Raw genomic sequence first — 26,592 nt, 5'->3', positions numbered from 1 at the left:
CCTTACTAATTTTTTTCCCCAAGTAAAAGATAGTTGCATACAAAAAACAAAATCATGAACCTGATGGTACCACCCCCGCATAGAAAAGTACACTTTTGTACTTTTATTTCTTAGCATTCATATGAGTTCATTGGTATGAAACCGAATGACACTGAACTTGTTGATGATAATAACTGTTTTCCCCTACTGTAATGACGCTTTCCACCTGAAAGTGGATGGACGAGCTCGACACTGATTGGTCAATGGCTTCCTCCCCGTTCATGACGCAAGCAAACCTGTCCGCCGCAGACCATGCGCTATATAAATGCGGCGCGCGCCCCAAATCGGATTACACACAGTGAACAGCTCCACGGTGCTTAAATCAGCCGGCACACTAGAAAACGCTATATACACTCATAACATGGAGGAGGCCCGAGCTAGAGGAATCCACTGGAAACTTTTCGCACTTTATTGCTTATTGGCTAATGTCTTTGCCCAAGATTTCGGTCCGACGCAGTTTATCTGCACATCCGTGCCCAAAGACGTGGACATTTGTACGGCCACGCTGCAGAACAGCGTGCACGGAGAGGAGCTTAGAGCCACGGTCATGCAGCTCAGGGAGACGGTGCTTCAGCAGAAGGAAACCATCGTAAACCAGAAGGAGACCATCAGAGAGCTCACGGCTAAGCTCACGCGCTGCGAGAGCCAGAGCGCTCCCGAGGCTGGAGGAGGAGGGAGACGGAAGGAGTCGGGCTCCAAAAACACCATGGGGGATGTGTCCAGGGGTCCTAGTGAGACACTCGCGCAACTCTCGCAGACTTTGCAGAATCTAAAGCAAAGATTAGAAAACCTGGAGGTATGAGAAGACGTTCTGAAATTTCTTGAGAAATAACTCCGACGAGGTTAATTTACTGCAGTGTAATTTTGTAGTGCGGAAAAATGTATCTTAGTGCATCTTATTTAGTGCGTTATTGGAACAAAGAATACATCACATCATAGTAGTAGGCTATACAGGACTTGTTTGGAATATTTTAGACTTGTTTATTACTTCACGTAGAATTATTTATTAGTTTTGCTGCAGTAGGTTACTGGGCATCTGTGGCTCTTTTAACCAGTGCCATAGACTCTGCAAACTTTAGTGAATTCAGAAGAGTTTAAAAAACAAAAACAAAAAAAAACCCCTCCATTTTATGCACAAATCTGTCTAATTATAGCTAAATTCTGCAGTCTGCCCCAAATCGCACTATATTCTGTATGCAGCAGAAAAACCCTTAAAGAACTTAATCCTGCTTTGGCAGTTCTCTTCGGCCCAGATCAAATCCGAGTCGGATTTTGTAGGCTATAGAAATCTGAATAGGTCTCTCTCTCTCTCTCTCTCTCTCTCTCTCTCTCTCTCTCTCTCTCTCTATATATATATATATATATATATATATATATTTTTTTTTTTTTTTTTTTTTTTTTTTCTCTGACGTATTTTGTCCTCCGTAGCAATTCAGCCGAAGTAACGGTTCGGCTCCGGCAAACAGTCTAAAGGATCTGCTGCAGAGCAAAATCGACGACCTAGAGCGCCAGGTGCTGGCCCGCGTTAACGCCGTGGAGGAGGAGGGCAGACCGGCCGCGCGCAACGAGAGCGCGCAGCGCGGGCAAGTCGAGGCTACGCTTACATCTCTGCACCAGCGCCTCAGCGACCTGGAGAAAGGTGAACGCGCATATCTGTTTAAGGGAATCGGGTTATCACTTAAACCAGATTATATGTTCAACTGTAGGATCGATGCGTTTTCCTCCCATTTATGGTTGCATCATAAGCAAACAATACTAATATAAGAAACCAGTGGTATGTCGCTGAGTCGGGAATGTCGCAGGGGATGTCAGTGATGAGGAGAGATGAGAGGAGGAAGGAGGGAGGAGGGGGGTGATGAGGAGCTGCATTGCTTTGCATATCTGAGTCTACCTTTATACTTCAGTGGAGGGTTTCACAAATCAGATTTCTGTTTCATTGCAGTATATACAGGGGAATATAAATGTTTAATAAAGATTTTTTTTTTTTTTTAAACCCACAGGTCAAAAGGAAGCCAGACCACTGGACAAATTCCAGTTGACGTTTCCCCTGAGGACCAATTACATGTATGCTAAAGTGAAAAAGAGTCTGCCAGAGATGTATGCCTTCACCGTGTGTATGTGGCTTAAATCAAATGCGTCGCCTGGAGTGGGAACGCCATTCTCATATGCTGTCCCTGGTCAGGCCAATGAGTTAGTTCTTATTGAGTGGGGAAACAACCCAATGGAGATTCTTGTTAATGACAAGGTACACATTTTATGGGCATTGTCTTGGATTGCTATAATATATTTGTCATTCAAGTATTAAGCATGGTTTTTATGTTAACTTGAGAACTTGATATTGATCATTATTGAAATTTGTCTACAACAATTCTGGTGGATTTCTGTATTATGATTAAATACATTTTGTATTCAAAATCTGGTTCAGTATAACTGAGAACTGCACTTGCATTGTCAGATTGCCAGTGTTGTAGTGGTCAAATACATGTTAAGTCTATTAAGAACTGAACAAAAAAGAATCATGTCACAGATTTGTCATTCAATATTTCTAAGACATCATGAGGCATGTGTTCCTTTACTGTTTCCTTATTAATATAGATTCTATATATTAATAATGTTAATGCTATATATTAAAGATACAAAGGAGTAAAGACCTTTCCTTTGATTTAGGTTGCAAAGCTGCCTTTTCTCATTAATGATGGAAAATGGCATCACATTTGTGTTACGTGGACAACACGTGATGGAGTGTGGGATGCTTTCCAAGATGGCGTCCTGAGAGGGAGCGGGGAGAATCTGGCACCATATCATCCAATTAAACCCCAAGGCATGCTCATATTAGGACAAGAACAGGTATGAGACTTTTCTTTAACTTTCTCCTTGCATTAAGGAAAGATTTGAGATTGTAAGTGTTAGTAGTATTAAAGCTGCAAATAAATTTAGATATCACATCAAATTTACAAAGTTACATCAGTTGCAGAAAATATTTTTGTGTGTCTAATCATTTTTCAATATTGCAAAACATTACACTTGTTCACTGGTCTCTGAAAACCATTCCCATTCTGACCTAATATCTCTAGCCCTGTAACTAATCTCTGGACTCATGTCCTGCCTTAATAACAGAGGATCTGCTACAGAAACCACACTGGTTCATGTTTAGAAAACTACAGTCACTGATCTACCTGTTTATTCATATTATATCTATCTATCTATCTATCTATCTATCTATCTATATATATATATATATATATATATATATATATATATATATATATATATAGTATTCAATACTCAGTTTGGTCCTCAAATTCTTTGCTGGGAAAACATCCAGACCACGATCCACAAGTTGACAACTGCTTAGGTTGAGATACTGCCTTTTATTAGAAAAAACAGTGTTTTATTAATTTTAATAAGGAATGACCATTATTCCTTACTACTTTAATAAGGAATAATAAACTTTTTATGATCAACCCACTGCACATTCTATTTTTTTTTAACAGGACACTCTTGGTGGAGGGTTTGATGCTACTCAGGCATTTGTGGGCGACATGGCAAATTTTAACATCTGGGACCGCAAGCTGACTGTAGGAGAGATTTATAATCTGGCAACATGCAGCAGTAAAGCACAAGTGGGTAATGTCTTCTCCTGGCTGGAGACCAGCATTGAGATCTATGGTGGAGTATCCAAATGGACCTTTGAAGCTTGCCGTCAACTGAACTGAACTATATGGGAATTATAAAGCTAACAAGAAACCATCCAGTTCATCATCAGATATAATTTAAAAGCTATGGAGATGACCATGGCAACAAAACAAATATCATCTGGATTTTTTGTAAGTGTTTGAGAATTCTTGTGAACACTTGAGAATTTTTTTTTGGTTTGTGAAAAGAAATACTTACCCACATCTATTTTGGATTTTGAAACCGAAGAGAAGATTGAAATGGTTTGTATTCAAAGTTTCTATTCTGACAACACTGCATTATTACCCACATTTTTTCTGATCTGCTGCTGGGCAAATGATGCCATATTGAACAGTTAGCCTACTTGACACACAACGGCAAAGGCATCTGAACATATGATTTATCATTAGTGCACAAAGTCAGGTACACTTGCATTAAATTTGTGATGTCATATTACCTACTTTTCCCATACAAGAATAGCACTGGCATTTTCACTGTGAACAGTAAAGGGGGGGGGGGGGGTCTAAAAAAAAGAATGTAAACATTCATCAAGAACAAAAGTGAAATCACATTTTTTTCCTTGTGAGTTTTGTTTTCATGTTGTGTGTGTCTGCGGGTGTGTGTGCATGTGCGTGAAAAGCCTTGGAGTTGCCAACATTTTACAAACCTGTGTGCCTTTGGGCTGTTAAAATCTTAAAGGTCATTATTTAATATTTGCATTACTTAATATTTGCAAGTACTTGTAGATGTGTGTTTATTTCCTTGTGTAATTATTAATTCTGAAAGCTATATTGATTATTGTCATAACACTACAGTTGGCAGTCATTGCACATTTGAAGCAATTTGTCTAAAAGCACATGACCCATATTGTGTTTGACAGGTGTTTCTGTTTCGTAAGGAATGTTCTTTACAGGTAAACAGCATGATAGTCTTAAATACTACAGCAGCATCAACAATCAAATCTGCTTTTCCTATTCTCTTTTTGGGTTCAGATTTTATACTGTATTGTTCTATGCTAAAAGCATGGCAGCACTGAAATATGAAAAAAGTCTAATGTTTGTAATAAAATTGTGATAACTAAAATTATAGAGTTTATTTATGACTCCTTTGTGCATGCTTTGTAATATACTAGTGGGTTTAGTAGTTTCTTTTAAATATGCATATATATTTTCTATTTTCTTACTTTTACAGTCAGTGGTGGAAATACACTCACGGAATACCTACACACTTTCTTATTCAGGCAATTATTTAATCAGCCAATCATATGGCACCAGTGCAATGCATAAATTCATGCAAATATAGATCAAGAGCTTCAGTTAATTTTCATATCAAATACCAGAATGGGGGAAAATGTGATCTCAGTGACTTTGACCATAGTATGTTTGTTGGTTTGAGTACTTCTGATCTCCTGGGATTTTCATGCATAACAATTTCTAGACTTTACACAGAATATTGAGAAGGAAAAAAAAACATCCTGTGAGTGGCAGTTCTGCAGGCACTGATGAGAAAGGTCAGAGGAGAATGTGGTGAGCAGAAAAGCATCTCAGAATACACATTGAGCCTTGAGGCAGAAGGGCTACAACATCAGAAGACCACACATCAGTTCCAGTCCTATCAGCCAAGAACAGGAATATGAGCCTTCAGTGGACAATGAAGGCTCAATGAAACAATCTTTAACAGACAGTTAAAGATTGGAAATACATCACCTTGTTTTAATCTCGATTTCTGATGTAACATATAGTTGGTAGGGTCAGAATTTGGTGTCAACTGCATGTGTCCATAGACATATTCTGCCTTGTGTCAGCGGTACAGGCTGGTTATATGGTGATTAAATGGTGTGGGGAATATTTATGGCATACATTTGGCATCTTATTGCCAAATAGTTAAAAACTTATAGTCAAATAGTTTTAAGGCCACAGCCTATCTGAGTATTGTTGCTGAACATGTGCATCTCTTCATGGCCACAATTTACCCATGTTATAATGGCTAATTCATTACATTAACGGCATTTGGCAAACTTACATTTATCTCATTTATACAGTTCAAGCTTAAGGACCTTGTCCAAGCTGCCCAAGCAGATTGGCAGTGCTGAGGCTTGAACTCCTGACCTTCTGATCAGTAACCCAGAGCCTTTAACCACTGAGCCACCACTGCCCTATGCCAGCATGAGAATGCCGTCACAAAGCACCAATCATCTCAAACTGGTTCAAATTATAACTTGTATAATTAATCTGGTCTTTCTAAAAATTGACAAATACAATGGTTCATTGGAAAAATGTAAGGGTTTTATCATGCACTGTGCCATTATGGTTGCTAGTGCACGTTCTGCTTTCTCGAGGGAAGCTGATAAGATTTGCCAGGTCCCCATGCTAAAATAGGCCACTGCAACTTTCAATCACACAATGCTGCATCAAACAACAAGTTCAAGAGAGAGGTATTAGATCACCTTGAATCAGGCAAGGACACCAGAGGGAGACTCTTGATATCACTTGAGGTAAACAGTCTGCCACTTATTATGCCCTCAATTTTCACACACTTGTAGCCAAAAGTGAATGGCAAGAGACAGGACTAAAAATGGTTTTCTGCCTCAACGAAGTAGTACAAAGTAATACAAGTAGAGATAGCATGTCAAGATGATGCCCTTTCACTCTTCCAGTTCATCCAAGCCCAAAGGCCTCGAGCCAAGCCACATTTTCTGCCTCATACCAATGTACCTGTCATCACCAAGAGCCCTTGGAAGTAGCTCATGCTAGCCTGACTGAGGAAGAAATTGAGTGCTGTAAATAAAGCACAGTGTGTCTATACTATGTAAATAAAGGACAAACCAGAGCCATCTGCACCTTAAGGCCGGAAAATCATCAACAGTCACAGCAAAGAAAAGTCATAACTCCTATGATAGAGAACAAAAGAATCCTACAACCTGTAAATTTATTCCGATGCTCACATGCTAACTATTTTATATTAAACCTAATTGACTCAGGAGCTGCTGGCAACTTCATGGATAACAGGGGAAAGATCACTCTATACACAATTCTCCTCCACATGCACACCAGTGCTCTACACACAGGGACTCTCCCTTGATCTCTGGGATCCACTTGTTCTTGGAGCACTGTGGCCAGGGAAGAGTACATTCCAAAAGGCATAAACCAAGGTTATATTAGGCCATCCACATCCCCTACAGTGTCAGAGTTCTTCTTTGTGGAAATAAAGATTGTGGGCTATGACCTTGTTTTGATTATTGAGGCCTCAATGGTGTCATGGTCAAGTACCATTACCCACTGCCTCTTGTCACTTCTGCCCCTGAACAGATAAGAGGAAGAAGGATTTTTTTTAACCAAATTATATATTTGAAATGCATACAACCTACTCTGTATCAAAGATTGTGGTGAATGGAAAAAAAGGCTTTGTCACCACCTCTGGCCATTATGAATTTCTTACAAAGCTAAATGGGCTCATTAATGCTCCTTACGTTTTCAAGCTTTTGTTAATTAAATTCCAAGAGAATATTTTGACTAAATATACAAATCGAGACAGAATATTGATCTTTTCTTCATCAGAGAATGAACATATTCAGCATGTGCAGCAGGTTCTCAAAAAGTTCTTGGAAAACAAACTATTTGTTAAAATGGAAAAATGCAAGTTTCACTAGCCATCTTTCAAGTTTGTAGGTAACATCATAGATCAGAATAGGGTAAAAATTGAGACAAAAGTGGAAGCTGTTACTGTCTGGTCCCAGCCTAGTACCAGCAAGGAGTTACAATGGTTTCTCTGATTCACTAATCTCTATTGCTGCTTCTTCTGTGCCTTCAGCTCCGTCATGGCCCCTCTGACCTCTCAAGCATTCCAGACCCTCAAAGAAACATTTACTAGTTCCTCCATTTTTGTCATCCATATCCCTCATTCCCATTTTGTAGTATAAATTGATTTTGTAGTCACAGCTGGAGTTGGAGCAGTCCTCTCACAACAGTAAGGTAATCCAGCCAAGTTGTATCATTGTGTCTTATATTCATGTGAATTAAACTGTGCAGAAAGAAATTATGATGTTGGTAACTCAGAAATGTTAGACCACCTTGGAGGAATGGAGGCACTTGCTGGAGCACCCTTTTCTCATTTTGATCAATCACCAAAACCTTGAGTATGTCAAGTCTGCAAAATACCTCAATCCAACAAGAAGTTAGGTGGGCACATTTTTCTTTACTGATTTAAGTTTCACCTTTACCTATAGACCTGGCTCCAAGAACACAAATCAGATGCCCCAACCCATATTCATGAACATGCCCAAACTCAGACGTCATCTCTTGTCATCTGGAACATCATGCAGGATCTCAGGAGGGCCCAAAACGGGAACCCATTCCGTCTGAATGCCCACCAGAGAAGGTACTAGAAGTACCAGAGGCCATGAGAGAAAACATTATGCACTAGACACAGCACTTCCCTTATTTCCAGACACGCTGGCATTAATCAAACCAATCGGTTTTCCATACATGGCTGAAGTCATTGAGCAATTTGTAGACTTGTGTAATCTGTGCATAGACACACATCTTTTGTCAGTTACCCACAGGTCTCCTTGAACCTCTCCCTATTCCACAAAGACCCTGGTCATCTTAGTTGACTTCATTACTCAACTCCAAGTGATGGGACAACATAATACACTGCCTGGTTGAATTGGAGGGCTAAGGTGCAGAAGAAAGTTTGGGGCTTGCCATTTCTATGTATTACCATGCCTAGATTTTAAATCTATCACTTTTGGATAACCATTGCCTAGTTTGGATAATGATAATTTGTCTACTGATCTCTGCCTGTGACCTTGACCTTGCACCAGCTTACCGTTTGGATATTGTTGTTCAGTGCCTTACCTGTGCATGACCTGGAACTGTTTTTGTCTAAGATTTTTGGAATCTGAATTGTTTCTGTTAATAAACAGTTGCACATGGATCATCATGATCTCCTTTCGTTACATCAAGCTTAGGAATGATAAAACATCGGGCAGTGGTAACTCAGTGGTTAAGATGTTGTGCTACTGATTGGAAGGTTGAGAGTTCAAACCATAGCACCGCCAAGCTGCCACTGTTGGGGTTACAGGTTACACTGTTACAGGTGACTGTAGTTCCATCTAGCCTGCAGGAAATAATATACTAGTTCATCAGCATCATGTAGAGTTAGCATCTGTATTATTTCAGCTATGCTTATTCAATAGCAATATAATGCTTCAGCAATATTACTTATATAGGGCTCAAATAATCTCAATGGCTACACAAAGATCCCTAACTTAATTTTGATATCACCGAAAAGTCAGAAATGTCCAGAAAGGAACAACTTTACTCCAGCAGTACTCAACCTTTCTGTTTAATCAGAATCTTTAATAAGAGGTTTCTATCCATTTCACATACCTGTGCCTGTATCTATAACTATGTATAATCAGTACAGCAGTGAAAGAAAGCCAATATTATATTTTCAGTGCTGTTTATAAGGAAGTACAACATTGGACACATACACACACACACACACACACACACACACACACACACACACACACACACACACACACACACTTACTTTGCATCACAAGCAGATTTGTTGCAGACATTAAGTCAAGGTAGACATGTACTCAGGGACTGGGATCCTGTGGGCAAAAGAGTTGATAGAGCAGGTGATTTTTACATTCATTCAGGCAGCATTGGTCAAGATTGTCTACAGGGATTAACAAGATTGGCCAGAATTTCTTCCAGAGTTCGTGGGAGTGGGATTTTAAAAAGTCCCACACACATCTCTAACTCAAGGGGCAGCCTATCAAAGCCAAGGTAAACAACTACAACAAATGTCAACAAGCCTTGGGAGTCTGTGTAGCAGTGTGTGTAGCCCCTGGTTCTTATACTACTGTAAATTGAAGAGTGTGGTGAACCTGCAGAAAAATATGCAAGAACAGACTTAAAGTGAAGCAATCCTGATGCAACCACATCATTCCTTCAGTAGTTGTACCACATCCATAACCATACTATATCCCATTACATAGATCCATCCTTGAAAATACTTTGACTAAAAAAATACATAGTAAATCAATTTACAGTTCAATGATATCCATCTACTCATTAGTGGTGTCAACAGACCTGGCACCTATCTTCAGCCATCATTAACTGGACTCTTAAATCAATACTATCCATCAGTCAATCTTCTATACATAGCCTAAATCCATTTCAAACATTTCAAACAGTATTTATGTGAGATTGGGTTTCCCCATTTCCTAGTGAGACCTTTCCTCCCCCCACCAATACTACAGCAAGAGCATTCTTTGGGGTATTCTCCTTAAATAGAAACTTTCCTTTTTGCACCATTTCTGATTGCACTGATCTGAGTACAAATCATTATCCATTGTGTGTGATGTGTCCAAACCCACATGTATGCTAAATATGCATGATATAAGATAATCAGGCCCAGAATGGTCATTGAGAGATTCAGGAGAAATCCTGGTGGCCTTGCCTGTTTTGCTACTGATTTCTTTTTCCTGCCATGCAGTCAAGTGGCTGGCAGATACTGTATTACCTGGAAATTATGTTTTGTACATATCATCAAATGTGATTAGTTAAAAAACAATCATGAACCTGCTAGTCTTCCTCTATTGGTCATCATTCACCTCATCTCTTTGTCCGGCTTCTGTGAATGAAAGCAAAGTGAATCAGAAAGCAAAATAGACACAGTGAAGAATGGAAATGAAGTGGCCCAGAGAAGGAAAGGGCTCAGAAAAAGAACAAAATGCAGTAACATCTGTCGTGGAAATTAGACAACACTCGCAGACTCGTCCTCTGAAGGTAAAAAGGTTTATTACAGAAAGATGGTTAATACAGGATAGAATAAGGCAGGATAGAATAATGAGAGCGCTCTGAAGCCCCTGTACTAAACCACTTATATATATATAAAACACAGAGCATGACATAATTCTGTGTACCGATAAGAATCAGTTTGAGGCAGTTCAAACAGGCTTTGTTTTAGGATCTTGGAAGATGTTTAGATGAACCTTGAACAGAAGAACATGTTTGTGTCTCTGTAAGCAGATAAACATTCTATACAGATCTCAGTGACATGACCTGGCCTTCTTAGGCGTTATTCTCTGATGAGAATGAAATAGAACAAGAACAAAAATATTACAAAGTAAAAATGAGTAATTTCCCTCACACATCATAGACATTTTAAAAGTAACTTCAAGTGCAGGTCAGTCTGATTTGCAAATATGTAGCTAACATTATCTAATTAGGGTGTATAAACCACAATATCACTGTCAAGCCATTGGCTGCATAATTTACCTTATTAGGCTAACATATTTTTGTTACATTAGATAGTCATTAGATAGATTTTTCAAGAATGCCTCTAGGAAACGTAAGTATGAAAATGAAGCTCTTGTTGCGCGGCTGCGACTCAGGTGGTAGAGTGGGTTGTCCACTAATTGCAGGGTTGGCAGTTTGATCCCAGGCCCCTCCACATGCTGAAGTGTCCTTAGGAAAAATGCTGAACCCCAAGTGACTCCTGATGGCAGGGTAGCGCCTTGCATGGCAGCTCTGCTGCCATTGGAGTGTGTGTGTATGTGTGAATGGGTGCATGAGAAACAGTGTAAAGTGCTTGGTAGAACCACTAAGGTTAAAAGGTGCTATATAAGTGCAGACCATTTAGTGATTTCATACTGTAAGGAGTAAGCGCTGTCAAGTCCACATTGAGCCTAGGGCTATTGAGATAGCAGCTGTAACTTAATTTTAGCCTCATTATCTAAGTGCATTATAGACATGTACACACCTTAATCACACTATTAACATCATGTGGGAGTTTGTGCCGCATTTTGTGACAGGACACGTACACACACGGCAGTGCTCAACCGTTTGACAGCAAAGAAGAGAGCATGGCTGCTGAAATACATGTATTTCCCCTACTATACAGTAGTTAAGTATGTGGTTTCGGATGCAGCCCACGGCTTCAAGCAGTCGTCTATTTGCACGTATAGCATGACAAATAATTAACTGAACTTGAAGCTTTTGTAAAATTAAAAATGAAACACTCAAAACTGTATATGATACCATAACGAAGATGAACTGTATGTTGATACGTGAAATTCTGGAGGGACCGTCGGACGGAGTGGCGTGGGGACGTAATGACATGTGATCTATGTTCTAAAACATGTGAAACGGGAACATGAAAGGAGTATTCTAAAAGCAACTCATGTAAACACCTTAATCACCATATTGTCTTATTCAGAATATGGTCAATAATTAGATTATTGCTGTCCATGTAAACATAGTCACTGAGTAGTTATTCAGTAGTTAGCTAGTTAGCATTTAGTTAGCTGTGACAGAAAGTAGGACTACACTTCACAATTAGTCAAGAATAGGGAGTGCAGACAGAAAGAAAAAAACATTTTAAGATCATTGTCACAAGGGACAATATTCTCAATATTTCAATATCGGCACTTAAGTAATGCCAAAATTTTATTTAGTATTGTAGCTACTACTAATCAACAGTTAAAAGTTGTCAAAGTCAACGAGTTGTTACTTGAGTTACTCTAGCCATCCTGCAACTCTCTGCAGTCTGTCCATTCACCTCTGACCTCTCTCATCAGCAGTTTCCACTCCGCCTGAATTTTTTTTGTTTGTTTTTCGCACCATTCTGTGTAAACTACAAATTGCCATGTATACAAATCCTAGGAGATCACCAGTTTCAGCAATGCCACAATCATAAGTCATTTGGATCACATTTGGAAAATTTGTTGTGGGTATAATTTGGGTGAAATGTGAAATGTAAAATGTGGGTGAATTTGAGACTCCCAGCCTGAGTTTTTTTTTGTCTTGTTCAGAGTCTGGCACCTATCCAAGGAACTCTAAGCACAGGAGAGGGACACCCTGAATGGGATGTCAATCTATTGCAGAGAACCCTGCACACACACACATTTACACACTCGTTCATGCATAGGGGCAATTTACCATAGTCATACTGGCATATTTTGGGAAGTGTGATGAATCTGGAAAACCCAGAGGAAATCCACACGGACATGGGGAGAACATGCACAAAAAGCAACACAGAAACTAACCTAAGCTTAGGATCGAACTAGTGACCCTGGAGCTGTGAGGCTCACTGCTACACCTTTCAACACCATGCCAACCTATCCACAAACAGATCTGTTGTAAACATACATACTTTCCTTAGAGAAATGACAAAGTAATATCCAGGTTTTCTGATTTGAATATTGGGGAAACTCCATCCTGATTCTGGGGATGGGCTGCAGTTTTGCTAGATACCTCACTAATTAAATGAAAGACAAAAGACTCATGTTATAGAAACCTACTGGTAGGAAGCTGAATATTTCATTGAAGATCTAGGCTATAATTTTGATACTGTAACTTTCTTCATATCAGCATTAATGTGGAGAGCATGAATGGCATCTGAGACAAAAAAAATACTTGTCAGTTAAGTTTAATTTATTAACACACAGCAATATCAAGAAGAAGAAGAACTGTGGCATAGAGAAGAGCAAGCCAAGCCAAAAAGGGCTCAAATTCAAACCTCATTTAGAGTACAGTAGCAAAGTACATAATAATGAGCAGGTTTTCCAAAATGAAACAAAGCTAGGAAACTGTATGTAATAACAAACTAAAATAATAATGCCTCAGACTCCTTCTAACGCTGACTGAAAAGTATCTCTGGCATCCATTTTGAGATAAATATTGATGAAATTGCAGCTCTTTTTAGAGTTATTTTTGGCAGATATCTCAGTAATTCTGCTTTTAGATCTTCCTCGTATCACCATACTATGAAGAGCTGGCTGCAGAATCATAAAATATGCATACTCTAGGCTTTCTCTTTGCCTTTGACTGCTAACCATTTTTTTTCAAAGTTCTTCAAAATCATTTTCCTCTTTGTATTTACCAAACTGTATAAGCTGATCTCCTCTGTCATTCTTCCGTTGAATTGTCTTATTGTTCATTCATTCATTCATTCATTCATTCATCTTCAGCAAACACTTTATCCTGGTAAAAGTCATGATAAATCCAAAGCCTATAATGGGAACACTGCACTATACTGGGTGTGAGGCAGGAATACACCCTGGATTTGCAGACTAGGGGTAATTTAGTGTAAACGGTTCACCTACTGGCATGCTCCCTGCCTTATCTTTAATAAATTCAATATATTACCGACCATGTGACATGTCTCTTTCTTTATAAGTGGTTAGTAGTTTTACCCTCCAGTGTTAGACCACTAATAAAGGTTGGTCCCAGTGTAGATTCCTCAGTGATTGTTTGTGACTCACCTTCTATTCAGCTTCCTACTTTTCTCTTAGTTATCTTTCCATTCATTCTATTATTTCTTCTACGGTGTCTTACTTATTTATTCTTCTCTTGATTCCTTCCTGCAGCCTTTCTTCTCTTTGCTCATTTCTTCATCTTTAGTTCACTTTTCTGCCTGGTTCACTTGTTTCTTCTCTCCTTCTCTCCCGAGAAGAAATAAGCCAGAATAATAAATTCCGGCTGATGGGGTATAATGAGTATGTGCTGAATGCTGGCTAGAGGCAGGTTGCATAACAAAGCCATGGAGTATAAACCTTGTGTATCAGGAATTCAGAGCACATTCAAAACCACAGAAACACACTCCAGTGAGTGCTACTGACTGTTACATAAAGCATCCAGTCCTGCATATACTGTGGTCATTCAACTAACAAGCCCTGGCTGCTCAAAATACACCAGCACAAGCTGCAGACACACACAATCCTCCAGCAGGTTCTTCTGCATATTCAGGCCTGTGATAAATGAAATACTCAGGAACTAGAATTTTGTCTGAGTGAGACAACAGGGGGTCTATTTTTGCACCTACACAAATGTAATTTACTGGTTAACACCAATGTGCTGCAGTGTTGGAATTTTTTTTCTTTTTTTGCATTTCTGCTGGTCATAAACTATTGTGCTATGCTGATGTGAATAGAGCACTGAAAAGATGGTATGACATTCAAATTCAGATTCAGTGAGATTGTGTGCACATGCAGAGATAAAAAGATATTTTCTAGGCATTATCTACTGTACTTACGTACTGTACAGCCAGAATCTTGGGGTGACTTTTGATGACAGCTTGACCTTTACAGACCACATTTCAACAACTGCATGGTCCTGTTGGTTCATTCTGTATAACATCAAGAAAATCAGACCCTATCTCACTGAACAGGCTACACAGCTACTAGTCCAGGCTCTTGTCATCTCAAAACTGGACTACTGCAATGCACTACTCTTGGGCCTCCCAGCTAGATCCATCAAACCCTTTCAGATGATTCAGAATGCAGAAGCACTTCAATCAGCCCAAAATAACCCATGACACACCCCTCTTCATCTCCCGTCACTAGCTTCCTGTAGCTGCCCGTATCAAATATCAAAGGCCTTGATGCTCACATACAAGATCTTGTCGGGAACAGCACCCCCCTACCTCAACACTCTCCTTGAGGCTTACGTTTCCTCACGCAATCTGCGATCATTTAACGACCGACACTTAGAAGTGTCTACTCAGCGTGACTCAAGGTCCCTTTCCAGAACCTTCACACTAACTGTTCCTCAGTTGTGGAATGAACTTCCAATCTCAATCTGGACTGCAGAATCTGTCACTATCTTCAAAAAACAGCTAAATACCCACCTCTTCCGTGAGCATTTAACTAACCCCTAAAATGCCAACCCCCACATTATTTAAAAAAATTAAAAAATTAAAAATTACTCTGGCTCTTACACCTATACTTTGCACACTTTGCTTCTCTAGAACTCAATTATAAATCTTGTATGGTACCACTACTTCTATTGTTCTCCGCTTGATATATTGCTTTGCTTGTATTTCCTCATTTGTAAGTCGCTTTGGATAAAAGCATCTGCTAAATGAATAAATGTAATTTTGAGAATGTTCACTATTTATGTCACCCCACTTCAACACAAATTGTCTCCTTTAGCCAAACACTAACTAAACAGAACATACAGTATATCTGTAACAAATAAGAATGAACAACTTGGTTGTGGCTACTAAAGGCCACTGTTTGGTTGGTCATAAGTTTCTTTTTCAACCAGCATTTAAATCAGCTACAGTATGAGATGCATAATGACAGGCACCCATCCGTCTTGATGTGTTATTTTATACATGCATAAACTGCACAGAAATCCAGCTACACCCAATCTATTAAAAATTTATATTACTCTATTAAAATAACCCATTTATTTTCACAACAGTCAGCAGTACTACAGCCATCAGAACAGCCTTCTCAGTCAAATTTTCACTTCATATTTCTGTCTCATGACCTCTGTTGAAAGATCCAGTAACTCTACATACGCTTACAAAAATAAAACTTAAAGTGTGACAGTTCATATATTATATAACAAACAAAACACAGGTTTATATGAAAAAATATATTTATTAATTATAGGTGTGCAACAATTATTGGCATCCTTTTAGTCAATACCTTGTGCTACCCTCCTTTGCCAAGATAACAGCTCTGAGTCTTCTCCTATAATGCCTGATGAGGTTGGAGAATACATGGCAAGGGCTCTGAGACCATTCCTCCATACAGAATCTCTCCAGATCCTTCAAATTTCGAGGTCCATGCTAGTGGACTTTCCTCTTCAATTCTATGGGTTTCAAGTCAGGAGACTGGGATGGTCATGGCAGGACTTTGATTTTGTGGTCAGTAAACCATTTTTGTGTATGTTTTGGATCATTGTCCTGCTGGAAGATCCAACCATGGCCCATTTTAAGCTTTCTGGCAGAGGCAGTCAGGTTTTCATTTAATATCTGTTGATATTTGATAGAGTCCATGATGCCATGTATCCTAAAAAAATGTCCAGGTCCTCTGGCAGAAAAACAGCCCCAAAACATTAAAGAGCCACCACCATATTAAACCGTGGGCATGAGGTACTTGTTCATATGGCTACCTCTCTGTGTGTGCTGTTGTGGATAAAAATGACATGAAATAAACATGAGGGAGACCTACTATGAGTAATATGTAATTTTATCGATAATTCACAGGACTGGTGGGTGCATAATCTTGAGGAGAGCGGTAGGGGGAAGAAAATGGGGTGTGTCCTGGGGACATGGGATAGTCAGCAAAGGTGAAATAAGAAGACCACTGAGAGTAGGGCGGACTGACAGGTGAGAAGAGGGAAGAATGGTCAGATTCAAATCCAGCCCCTCCAGTAAAGGAGAGAAGGAAAAATGACGACGGGCACCTAGACACACAGAAGCGGTATTAGGCGGATATTGACGAATTGGATTCACACTTTAAGAGCAACACACTATGGTTTATTAGTCAAAAAGTCAAAAAGAAGTATAAGAGCTGAGGAGTGCAAACACACACACACACACACACTCTCGTACAGTCAAGGGCGGGCATGTAGACATAAAACACACACACACTCTCTCTGTCTCTCTCTCTCACACACACATAACATTATAACTTTATAAGAATAATAAAAAGGAGTATTAAGATATTATAAGGGTAATATCTTATAATAATAAAATATATACTCTTTATATATACTCTTTATAAAAATAAAGAGTAGTAGGATATGTAGGATAGTAGAAGGGTAATATAATGATATTATGAAGTAGGAAGTACAGTAAACCATTTTGCAAGCAGTATAACTATATATAAAATAGAGATATAGAGCAAATATGAAAATAAATTATAAACTAGAAATACAGAAAAATGTAACTTACTCATAATTCAGATGGTGAAGATTCTTGTCTCGCAAGGAAGGCCTTAATTTTAAGAGAAAACCATGAGGAGCCATTTATAAGGGTAGCTGAGTCAAGCTGCCCCCCCTGCGAGATAATAGTGAGACCAAGGTCACTCTAAATTGTTTTGTCTCTCCACTTTTGAACCTAATGGTAACTTGGAAAGCCCTTTTTCAAAACATAATGGTAACTTGGAAAGCCCTTTTTCAGAACCTAATGGTAAATTGGAAAGGCCTTTTTCAAAACATAATGGTAATGTAGATGAGTTCTTTTTTAACCCTACTGGTATTGATATCATAGTCTTTCTGAAATATATTGGTTATCTACTGTGTAAATACAGTATAAATACTGGAGCTTGAGCTCCGGGTGTCAGATCACTTCTGAGAATTCTCATCAAGAATTTACAAATGTTTTGGTGGAAGAGTGGAGTAACATCTTACAGCAAGAACTGACAAATCTGTCAACTGACAAATATATATATGTGTGTGTGTGTGTGTGTGTGTGTGTGTGTGTGTGTGTGTGTATATATATATATATATAATTAGACTTTGATTGGATATTGCAGCAGCATGCTTAACCACACTTCTTAATAATGTTTATTGGAACCCTGTCCTGCTTACATTTGTGCTATATCAAAACTGTACAATGCTTTGATTTTAAGCCTTGTTTTTGTGCTTTTTCTATGATCGCAAGAATAGATACCAGATGTTGAAGAGTGCACAGTCAGGTTGTGACCACAATTCCTTGTGCCTTCTGTCACCACACGCATGTTTAGACTGCTTAATGAGCACAGTGGCACATATTCCTGTCTCTGTGGTGGCCCATAAAAAATGCATGATTGTTACAGGTAAACAGCAGGCTATCCAAAATCCAAGCTGTGTGTGTGAGGGTGTATGCATTTGTGTGTGTGTGTGTGTGTGTGTATGTGTGTGTGTGTGTGAAAGAAAGTGAGGGAGAGAGAGCATGCATGCTTGCGGTACCCATGTGAACTTTGTGTTTAAATGATCTATAAGTCAGGATAACCCTTCTGGGCTAAACTACGACCAATGAAAACATGCAGCATGGGAAAAATATTACAACCGTATGGAAAGGAAAGAAACCAACACAGACATGGCTTATCTAATAGCAACAGTGCAGTATCCATTAATAGTGTTATATAAGACAGTCATCAGCGCACATAGGAGGTTTAGAGACAGGCATAAATTTCCCCAAAAGTGCAACCATAAAGCTTATTTGATGATCTCCTTTTTGTCTTCCACCTTTTAATAAAACGATCCGGAGAAAACTGCTGTTATGTCAGCGTTAAACTGGGTCCTTTCAATCTACACTACTGTATAACTTTCGATATAAATAAATTGTAAAAAATAAACTTATTTGTTAATTCAATAGAGCAATAATACTGCCAGCTCAGAAATCTGTTCTCTTGTTAATTGGAGAAAAACAAAATAAAGAACTGCATAATAGACTATGCTAGGATTGATATGTGTCACGTAAGATTTGCAAAATAGCAGTTAAGCCTGCCTGAAAGTCGGTTGAAGTATTTGCTCTGACAACTGCTGAATGGAAAAATTCATAAATGGATAAGCCAGATGGATAAATTGGCTTCTGCTTGCTTTTACACCGACAACAGCTAAATATTCTGACACACCCAGCCTCATTGGTGACATATACAGCTACTCCACTTCACAAGACCCTTATTGTTCCATGTATCGCACAGGCCCCTTTTGCTCCTCTGTCCACTCTTATGTTTCCATATAACCTTTCTGCACGAACATCAGTCTTGCTCTCAAAGTTTCATGTCACCTGCATGAATAACTAATTTCATTCCAGTGGGGGGAAATTCTACCTTCAGTCTGTGCCAGCATGTGAGCACTACCCAATTCAATCCAATCCAAACCAATCCACTCCTCCTGCCATATGAGAATAGGAGCAAGACAGTCTTGGGGGAATTTCAAACACAAACATTAGACTGACTGAGCTCTCTTTAAGCACCCTCATCTTCGTGTGCTGTACACTCATGTTGACTCACTCATCATTCCAGGGCTTCTGTTATTTTGGTATTTAAAACATCTGCAATTGCAGAACTCTGTATTTGTGGCAGGTAATTTGGGCGTGGAGAAGACCATAAACAAAAAATAAACATACAGTACTGTGCAAAAGTTTTAGGCACATGCAAAGAAATGCTGTAGAGCAAAGATGCCTTCAAAATAATGAAATTAAATGTTTCTACATTTAAAAAATACCATAAAGAGTAGTAAACGGTAGTAAATGAAACAAAGTCAATATTTGGGGTGACAAAAAATACAAATAAAAATAGCAGTCTCCGGTACAATTTGTGCAGTTTTATAAGGAAATGAGCTGTAAGTTTTATTGAGCATCTTGCAGAACCAGCATCAGTTCTTCTGGAGACTTTGACTGGCGCACTTGCTTCTTATTTTTGCAACAAAACCCAGCAGCCTTCATTGTGTTTATTGTCTGAAAAGTGTCTCTTACATAATATGCTGCTTTCTTTACTGACATACAAATATTTTTCTGTAACATGTAAATTTATACTAAAAAACTAATGTTTGGGAATCTAAAATGATTGTTGTACTGACTTGATATTGTACAAGTCATAAAAAAAAATCTATAACAAAGTTTGTACGAAAAAAATAGGGTGCCTAAAACTTTTGCACAGTACTGTATATAAACTAAATATAGTTGTTTTTCTTCTTTCTGGGTCATAACAATCTTTTTGGTAGACATCAGTGCCATCTCCAAGTAAGCCGCATTAGTCATTAGACCTCCAGTTTTCTTTGCAGAACAGACATCTCTTGTTGCTCACTTCTCCCCACCCACTCATTCCTCCAAATGTTCTCTTATTTTCGTTTCCAAGCCATATAATGAAGAAACAACTACCACCGCCAATTGCTCAGGCTTTCCCTGGACAAAGTCATATGATAAACAGCGTTTGTTATTTTCATGAGAAAGAGGGATTTGGGCACAGCAGCACACTAAGAGGGTCCAGCCTTACCTACGAAGCCGTGCAGTGTGTCCTCACAGGTAGTGGGCAAGGCTTATGCTGCAGCAGGCCAGGCTTGTGGGGATTTGCATACTATGGCTGTGCTTCGCCACTTCAAGATCAGAGTAGTCCTTAGCCTGGGACTAGCACTGATAGGGAGGAACAGAAAGCTAGTGTGGCTGCCCGCCTTCCCCCCACGCAGAGGCAGAGGGTCTGGGCAGGTGCACTCCCAATTCTCCAGAGGCACGAGAATGGATCTGAGGACTGTTCGAAGTGCTAGAAGGATGAAGTACAGAGGGGCTGATAAAGTGGGGTAGCGGGGACTTTGAGGTTGTGCTTGCTGCCAGTATTTCTGTAGGGCATCATCTATTCAATGATGTCCCATGTTCTTATGTCCATGTTCAGTGATCTGGGCAGGGTAACAAACCTATGATACTTTCACGTCAAAGAAAAAAGTTTCTCTCTCCCTTGAGTCTGCCAGGGTGCGGGAATGCAGCCGAGTTTGGGTCTGTGTTACCTGAATATACCTCATTATACCGCAGTTTCAGTGTGTCATGCACAGTTTATCGTTTGCACATGCAGTTTGAGCATTAATTTGTCACAATAAGATCTGAAAATCGCACACTCTCACATCCATATTCACCTCCCTTCAGTCAAGTCTGTTGGTCTGTTGGGAAATATTTCTTCTCATATTAAAAAGGGGGTATTTATTATCACGGGGAAGAGGTAAGCTCTATTACGCGTCTCTTTCACATCGTGATTCCAGTAGTGGAGTGGGACCCAGTGACTACCAGGATAGTGCTGTGGATTCTACAAACGCTTCAAATTTGTCCACGGGGTAAGTGTATGCTCTAAATATGTGTTGCTTCACTTCGTGGTGAGGACAGCGTCAGTCAGACCCTGTCACTGAGGTATGGGGGCTAGGAGATGTTTCACTGGCTTACTGGGGTGTGACTACTTATCAGCTGACTGTGTAGTTACTGTTTAGTTGGTCACATGTTCATTAAGGGGCAAAAAGGATGAGGGAAGGTAGCTGGCTTAGATGGTGTTATTTAAACAGTGCTCTCTTACATGCGGTTTCTGGATGTTTTGTCCAAACTGGATAAAACTGTTATCTAAAGTCACTTTTCCCACATTGGCATTTCTCCCCCCTCTCCTCAGTTGAGGCTGAATCTATAATATTTCTGAGGAAATATTTTTCTCATATTTAGGGGGAAAGTCCCTACCACAGGAAGCTGTATTTTAGGTCACCTGAGGGGTCCTAAAAGTAAAGGGTGGGGTTGATCTTAAGGAGTCATCCAGCCCAAGGCTTCTGATTGGGCCTTTTGGAGTGTAGCTGAGCTTAGATTGCATTTCCTGAAACTGGGCTCATCATACGTGCGGTTTCAGTATTTTACGCACATTCTATCATATTGTACATTCAGTTTGAGTACTGATTTGTCATGATAAGATCTAAATGTCATACACTCTCGCATACACCCCCCCCCCCTTTCCGGCGAGTCTGTTTGGGCTGGTATGAACGCAGGGTATTTCTGAGGAAATATCTCTTCTCATATCTAAATGGGGAATATTGTTGAAGACCCGGGGGATGGATTGGTTGAGGCCATGCCTCTTTCCTGATAACTCTGTTTTCAGAACAGGGGGTTCGTCAAAACCAGTAAAGTCTGCTGCTGGTAGCTCCGCTTTTAGGAGTATGGTTTTCAGACATCATAGCCATGTTGAGACAGTGTAGGCTATAATTCTGGTACCAACTCCTGGGCATTGGGAGAATGTTTTCAATACTAGAGCTTTATCCACATGGAAGTGTATGCTCTAATATGTGTCTATTCTTTTGAGGTATAAAGATTGTCATTAGAACTAGTAACTGAGGTGCTGGGATTCCACAGGGGTGCATTCAAGCAGACTCAAGTGGTTACACTCGAGGGTGTGGCTTCCTCTAAGACATTACTTGAGGGTATTCTTTAAGACAAGACATTCTATGTTTGAAGTGTTTTTGTGCATATATACTTCACAGACATTTTTTGACAGACATTGTTCAGTATGGCATAGTGGGTATTCTCGTTCCCAAAGTGTCAAGCATGATGCAACGTAGAGTTCGCTTGGAAAGGGAATGTCTGGGGTAACCCTGTTCCCTGAAAAGGAAACGAGACGCTGCATCTCGTTGGCCATTCTTTGTCACGACTGCAAATTGCATCTTCCTTCAAACAAATAGAAGCTGAATGATGTAGTTTGTGGGTGTATTACATAGTTTTTGTGATGCGTTTCTACTTTGTCACCTGACTGAGGCAGGCCAATCTGATTAGCGTGCTTTCACACATATTCAGACACCGATTCCGCCAAGGATCGTTCCCAAAGCGTCAAGCATGATGCAACGTCTTGTTCCCTTCTCAGGGAACAGGGTTACATAAGTAACACAGACCATCATTTGGCCAGTAACATTTCTCATTTCTCTCACAGCCCAATTAGCATTTCTCTTATTATACAGTCATGTGAAAAATAAGTACACCTTTAGAAACCTTTGTTTTGTTTTGTTTTGTTTTGTTTTTTTTACACATATGGACAAGCAAACATTTGAAACATCCTCCTTGAAACAGTGTCTATTAAGGTGTTACACACTATGAAATGACACATAAAATAGAACTTTTGTATTCATTTTTACAACTTAAATTAACAAAAATTGGAAAAAGTATGTAACACACATTCAAATCCAAAAATTAGAATCAGGTATACCCCTCTCATTTCTAGTGTTTGGTGTTCCCTTTGTTCTTGAGTCTTGCAATTGTCGGTGTTAAAGTGCATTCTTCTACAATCAGAAAGACATTGCACAAATTTGACCTGCATTGGAGGTGTGCCAGGAAAAAGCCTTTGCTGTCTAAAATGAACATTAGAGCAAGACCACAGTTTGCAGTGAGCAAATAGGCAAAGGCCAGGCCTTTTGTTTGACCACAGTAACAGCAGACATGTTTGTTGCTGACCAAAGACAGCTGTTCAAAAGAAGCACCTCATACCAACTGTGAAGCACGGTGGTGGAAATGCTATGGTTTGGGTTTGCTCCGCTGCTTCAGGGACTGGACAGCTTGCATTCATTGATTCAACTATGAATTATGCATCATATGAAAGAGTGCTTGAAGACAATGTGAGGCCATCTGTCCAAAAGTTTAAGTTGAACCGAAAGTGGAACTTTCAACAGGATAATGATCCACCAAGGAATGGCTCAAAAGGATGAAATGGAGGGTTAAGGAATGGCCTAGTCAAAGTCTGGATTTGAATCTCACTGAAATGTTGTGGGGAGATTTGAAGAGGGCAGTACATTCAAGGTGATGTCATAGACTGGTGGACAATTATACAAAACACCTACAAGAAGTTATTTCTGCTAAAGGAGGCAATACTAGCTTCTGAGGCCAAGGGTGTACTTACTTTTTCCACAGAAGAATATAACATATATTGATATGTCTATTGAATAAATGATTGAAAAAAACTAATTTTCCTTGTGGTTTTATTCAAGTATATTAACTTTATTAACATGCACTAAGATGATCAAATGTTTGCTTTTCCAAATATGTAAAAATAAATAAATAAATAAATAAATAAAAACAGTTTCCATAGAGTGTACTTATTTTTTCACATGACTGTATTTCTTCCTGAGTATTTTCTGGACTTAAGGTAAATCCATTAATACCACATAAAATAGATGACTTTGTTCAATATGAAACAATATGATTCTGATTACAGGGGGTCTGCCAGGAAATCACATCACAGTAATCTCGATCTCAGAAACAGAGTTACAGGCCCCAAGACACAATCCACCTACACACTGTTAATTTGGTTAACAGCAAATGCGACAAGGCTAACTGTTCCCTACTGATTACTGACTCTAACAGGAAGCCTAATTTGCATTTCTTGGTATCTTTCTTCCAGAGTACTTTGCAGAGTCAAAGTAAATTCATTAATACCACATTAAATGGATGTTCATTAGAAATTGAAGGCACCAAATATTTCTAATTAACTGTCTAACTTTTGCTTCACAAGGCCAAACCATTCACATAGCTCTTAAAACTGTGAATGCTTGAGCAGCCTTCAGTAACTGTCTTAGTGTCACTAGGACATTTTCTTCAATTTCTATGTTTTGAATATCCAAAAACACCCCTCAAGGATACCATATGCTTTGCATTGCTGCAAAATCAAGCTAAGTTATAGGACCATGGAGCAACATACAAAAAAATTCTGTAAAACTTTATTTGCATAGTGCATTTAACGGGTAGCTTGTTGCACAATGACAAATTGTCTGAGATGACGAAGAAACTTTGAGGATATTGTTAATAAGAGTCCTACAATGAGTGCAGGGAACGTTATATGATTACAGAAACAGTTTTTGGTTAAAGTCTGCAGTATGCAGGGGAGATTATCCTCTGAATTACAGCACAATACAATAATGAGTTACTATGGTGGTGCAGTGGGTGGCATTGCTGCCTCACAGCTCCAGGTTCCCTAGTTCAATCCTGAGCTCGGGTTACTGTGTGTGCAGAGTTTCATATGTTCTCCCTATGTTTTGCATGTGTTTCCCCTGGGTTCTCCTTTTTCTTCCCACTGTCCAAAAACATGCAGTTAGGTGGATTGGCTATGCTCAATGATCCATGGGGTGAATAAGTGTGTCAATGTGTGTGTGAATGGTGCCCTGTGATGGACTGGCATCCCATTCAGGGTGCATTCTCCTGCCTTGTGCCCAGTGTTACTGGGATTGTCTCTGGCCCTACTGCAACCCTGGCCAAGTGGTAAATGTGTACTGTCCATAAAATATTACATATTTTTCTCTAGGATCGTCATGTGCGCCATGGTCTTGTCAATTATCTTATTTGCAGTCATGCCCAAACACAAATTTTCTCCCTTTCCCCTTATTTTAAAGGTAATCCATCTGCTAAAGACCAGCACTGTTCACAATAATCCACTGAATATAATAAATGCCAGAAATATCAGTGTATAATATTAATGTGAACCTCATACATCATCATTCAGTGTCAGGCATTGGGAGAAAATTAAGCAGACTGTTTGTACTGCTCTGGAATTATTTGTGGTCAACTTTAGGACTCCATGCTATGATGACAATGTCATCGTATTCAGAGAGCACCAATAGCAATAGATAAACCCCATAAATTCAGCTATTTCAAAATGAGAGCAATGCTGGCCTATGTGCCAAGTTACAAACATGTCAAGACTCTATTATGAGGTAAGAGCTCTGTGTTGGTCAATTCTAATAAACCATTGATGCAAGGGGATAATTGACCTATAGCATGAGGTCAACATGTACAGAAGTAAACCACAGGTATCGGATTAGTAGAAGCATACATCACTGACAGAGGGTAAAAAGTCACAATTCTTGACAAAATCTAAACATTTTGTCAAGCATATCTAAGACAGTTGTACTATGTTATCTAAACCCATGAATGATGTGTTTTAATGTTTAGCATCAAATGTCAGTGATTCCTCTTTAATGCCCCTTGTTAACTTCACATGAAGTCACATTTTAACCCAATTTTACTGGTTTTACAAAACAATGTTTCATAGGATTGCTCATGGCCTCCAGGCTAAGATTAGTCTGTCTTCTTTTACTTTTTGACATGGACATTATGTACAGAATGTTATTGTCCTTACAATTATATTTAATGTATAAAGTACAGATCCATAAGTTTAGACTACACTCTCATACAGACAGACAAATTCACAATACATTTCAACTGTGCACTGTAGTGTATGCATTAGGGATTGTGCATGTGTGTTCTAATACCAGGTAAACTGTTTGAGGAAACAATATAAAAACACTGAAATCACATTTTGTGGATCAGTTATGCCATATACTGGCATGAAGTCAGCAATCAACTATGAAAAAGAAAAAACATATTTGGTACTAATTTGATGCAGAGAGCAACATTGGTGTGTTGTGCAAGTTAGAGATGTTCATCAGGACTAGTAAAACATCTCAGGAGCAGGAGATTTTCACTGTAATGTGGGCAGAAGCATGCAGCCAGATATAAAGCTGGCAAGACAAAAGGGAGATAATACATTTCCAATAACATCAGTACAATGCCATTAAAAGATGATGATCAACATAAATCAGGTATCCTAGGTTTGCTTTTTATACTGTACATGTGGCA

General features: G+C 39.2%; 1 protein-coding gene and 1 long non-coding RNA gene across 2 annotated transcripts; one reads left to right on the top strand and one right to left on the bottom strand.

Annotated features, from left to right (window-relative positions):
- Positions 1-379: 379 nt before the first annotated feature.
- Positions 380-4,200, top strand: nptx1l (neuronal pentraxin 1 like). Its single transcript, XM_053654271.1, has 5 exons — positions 380-835; positions 1,468-1,678; positions 2,040-2,284; positions 2,707-2,886; positions 3,534-4,200. Exons 1-5 carry the CDS (start codon positions 401-403, stop codon positions 3,753-3,755), a joined length of 1,293 nt encoding a protein of 430 aa, XP_053510246.1. The 5' UTR covers positions 380-400; the 3' UTR covers positions 3,756-4,200.
- Positions 4,201-9,236: 5,036 nt separating this feature from the next.
- LOC128625692 (uncharacterized) lies at positions 9,237-14,284 on the bottom strand. Its single transcript, XR_008388985.1, has 3 exons — positions 14,073-14,284; positions 10,314-10,365; positions 9,237-9,337 (listed from the first exon to the last, which is right to left on the bottom strand). It is a non-coding gene; the product is annotated as an uncharacterized LOC128625692 (long non-coding RNA).
- Positions 14,285-26,592: the final 12,308 nt, after the last annotated feature.

This window comes from Ictalurus furcatus, chromosome 2, assembly GCF_023375685.1.
Source record: "Ictalurus furcatus strain D&B chromosome 2, Billie_1.0, whole genome shotgun sequence".
Lineage (NCBI taxonomy): Eukaryota > Metazoa > Chordata > Actinopteri > Siluriformes > Ictaluridae > Ictalurus > Ictalurus furcatus.
The sequence above is the reverse complement of the archived record's forward strand: the minus strand, read 5'-3'. Positions and strand labels throughout refer to the sequence as shown.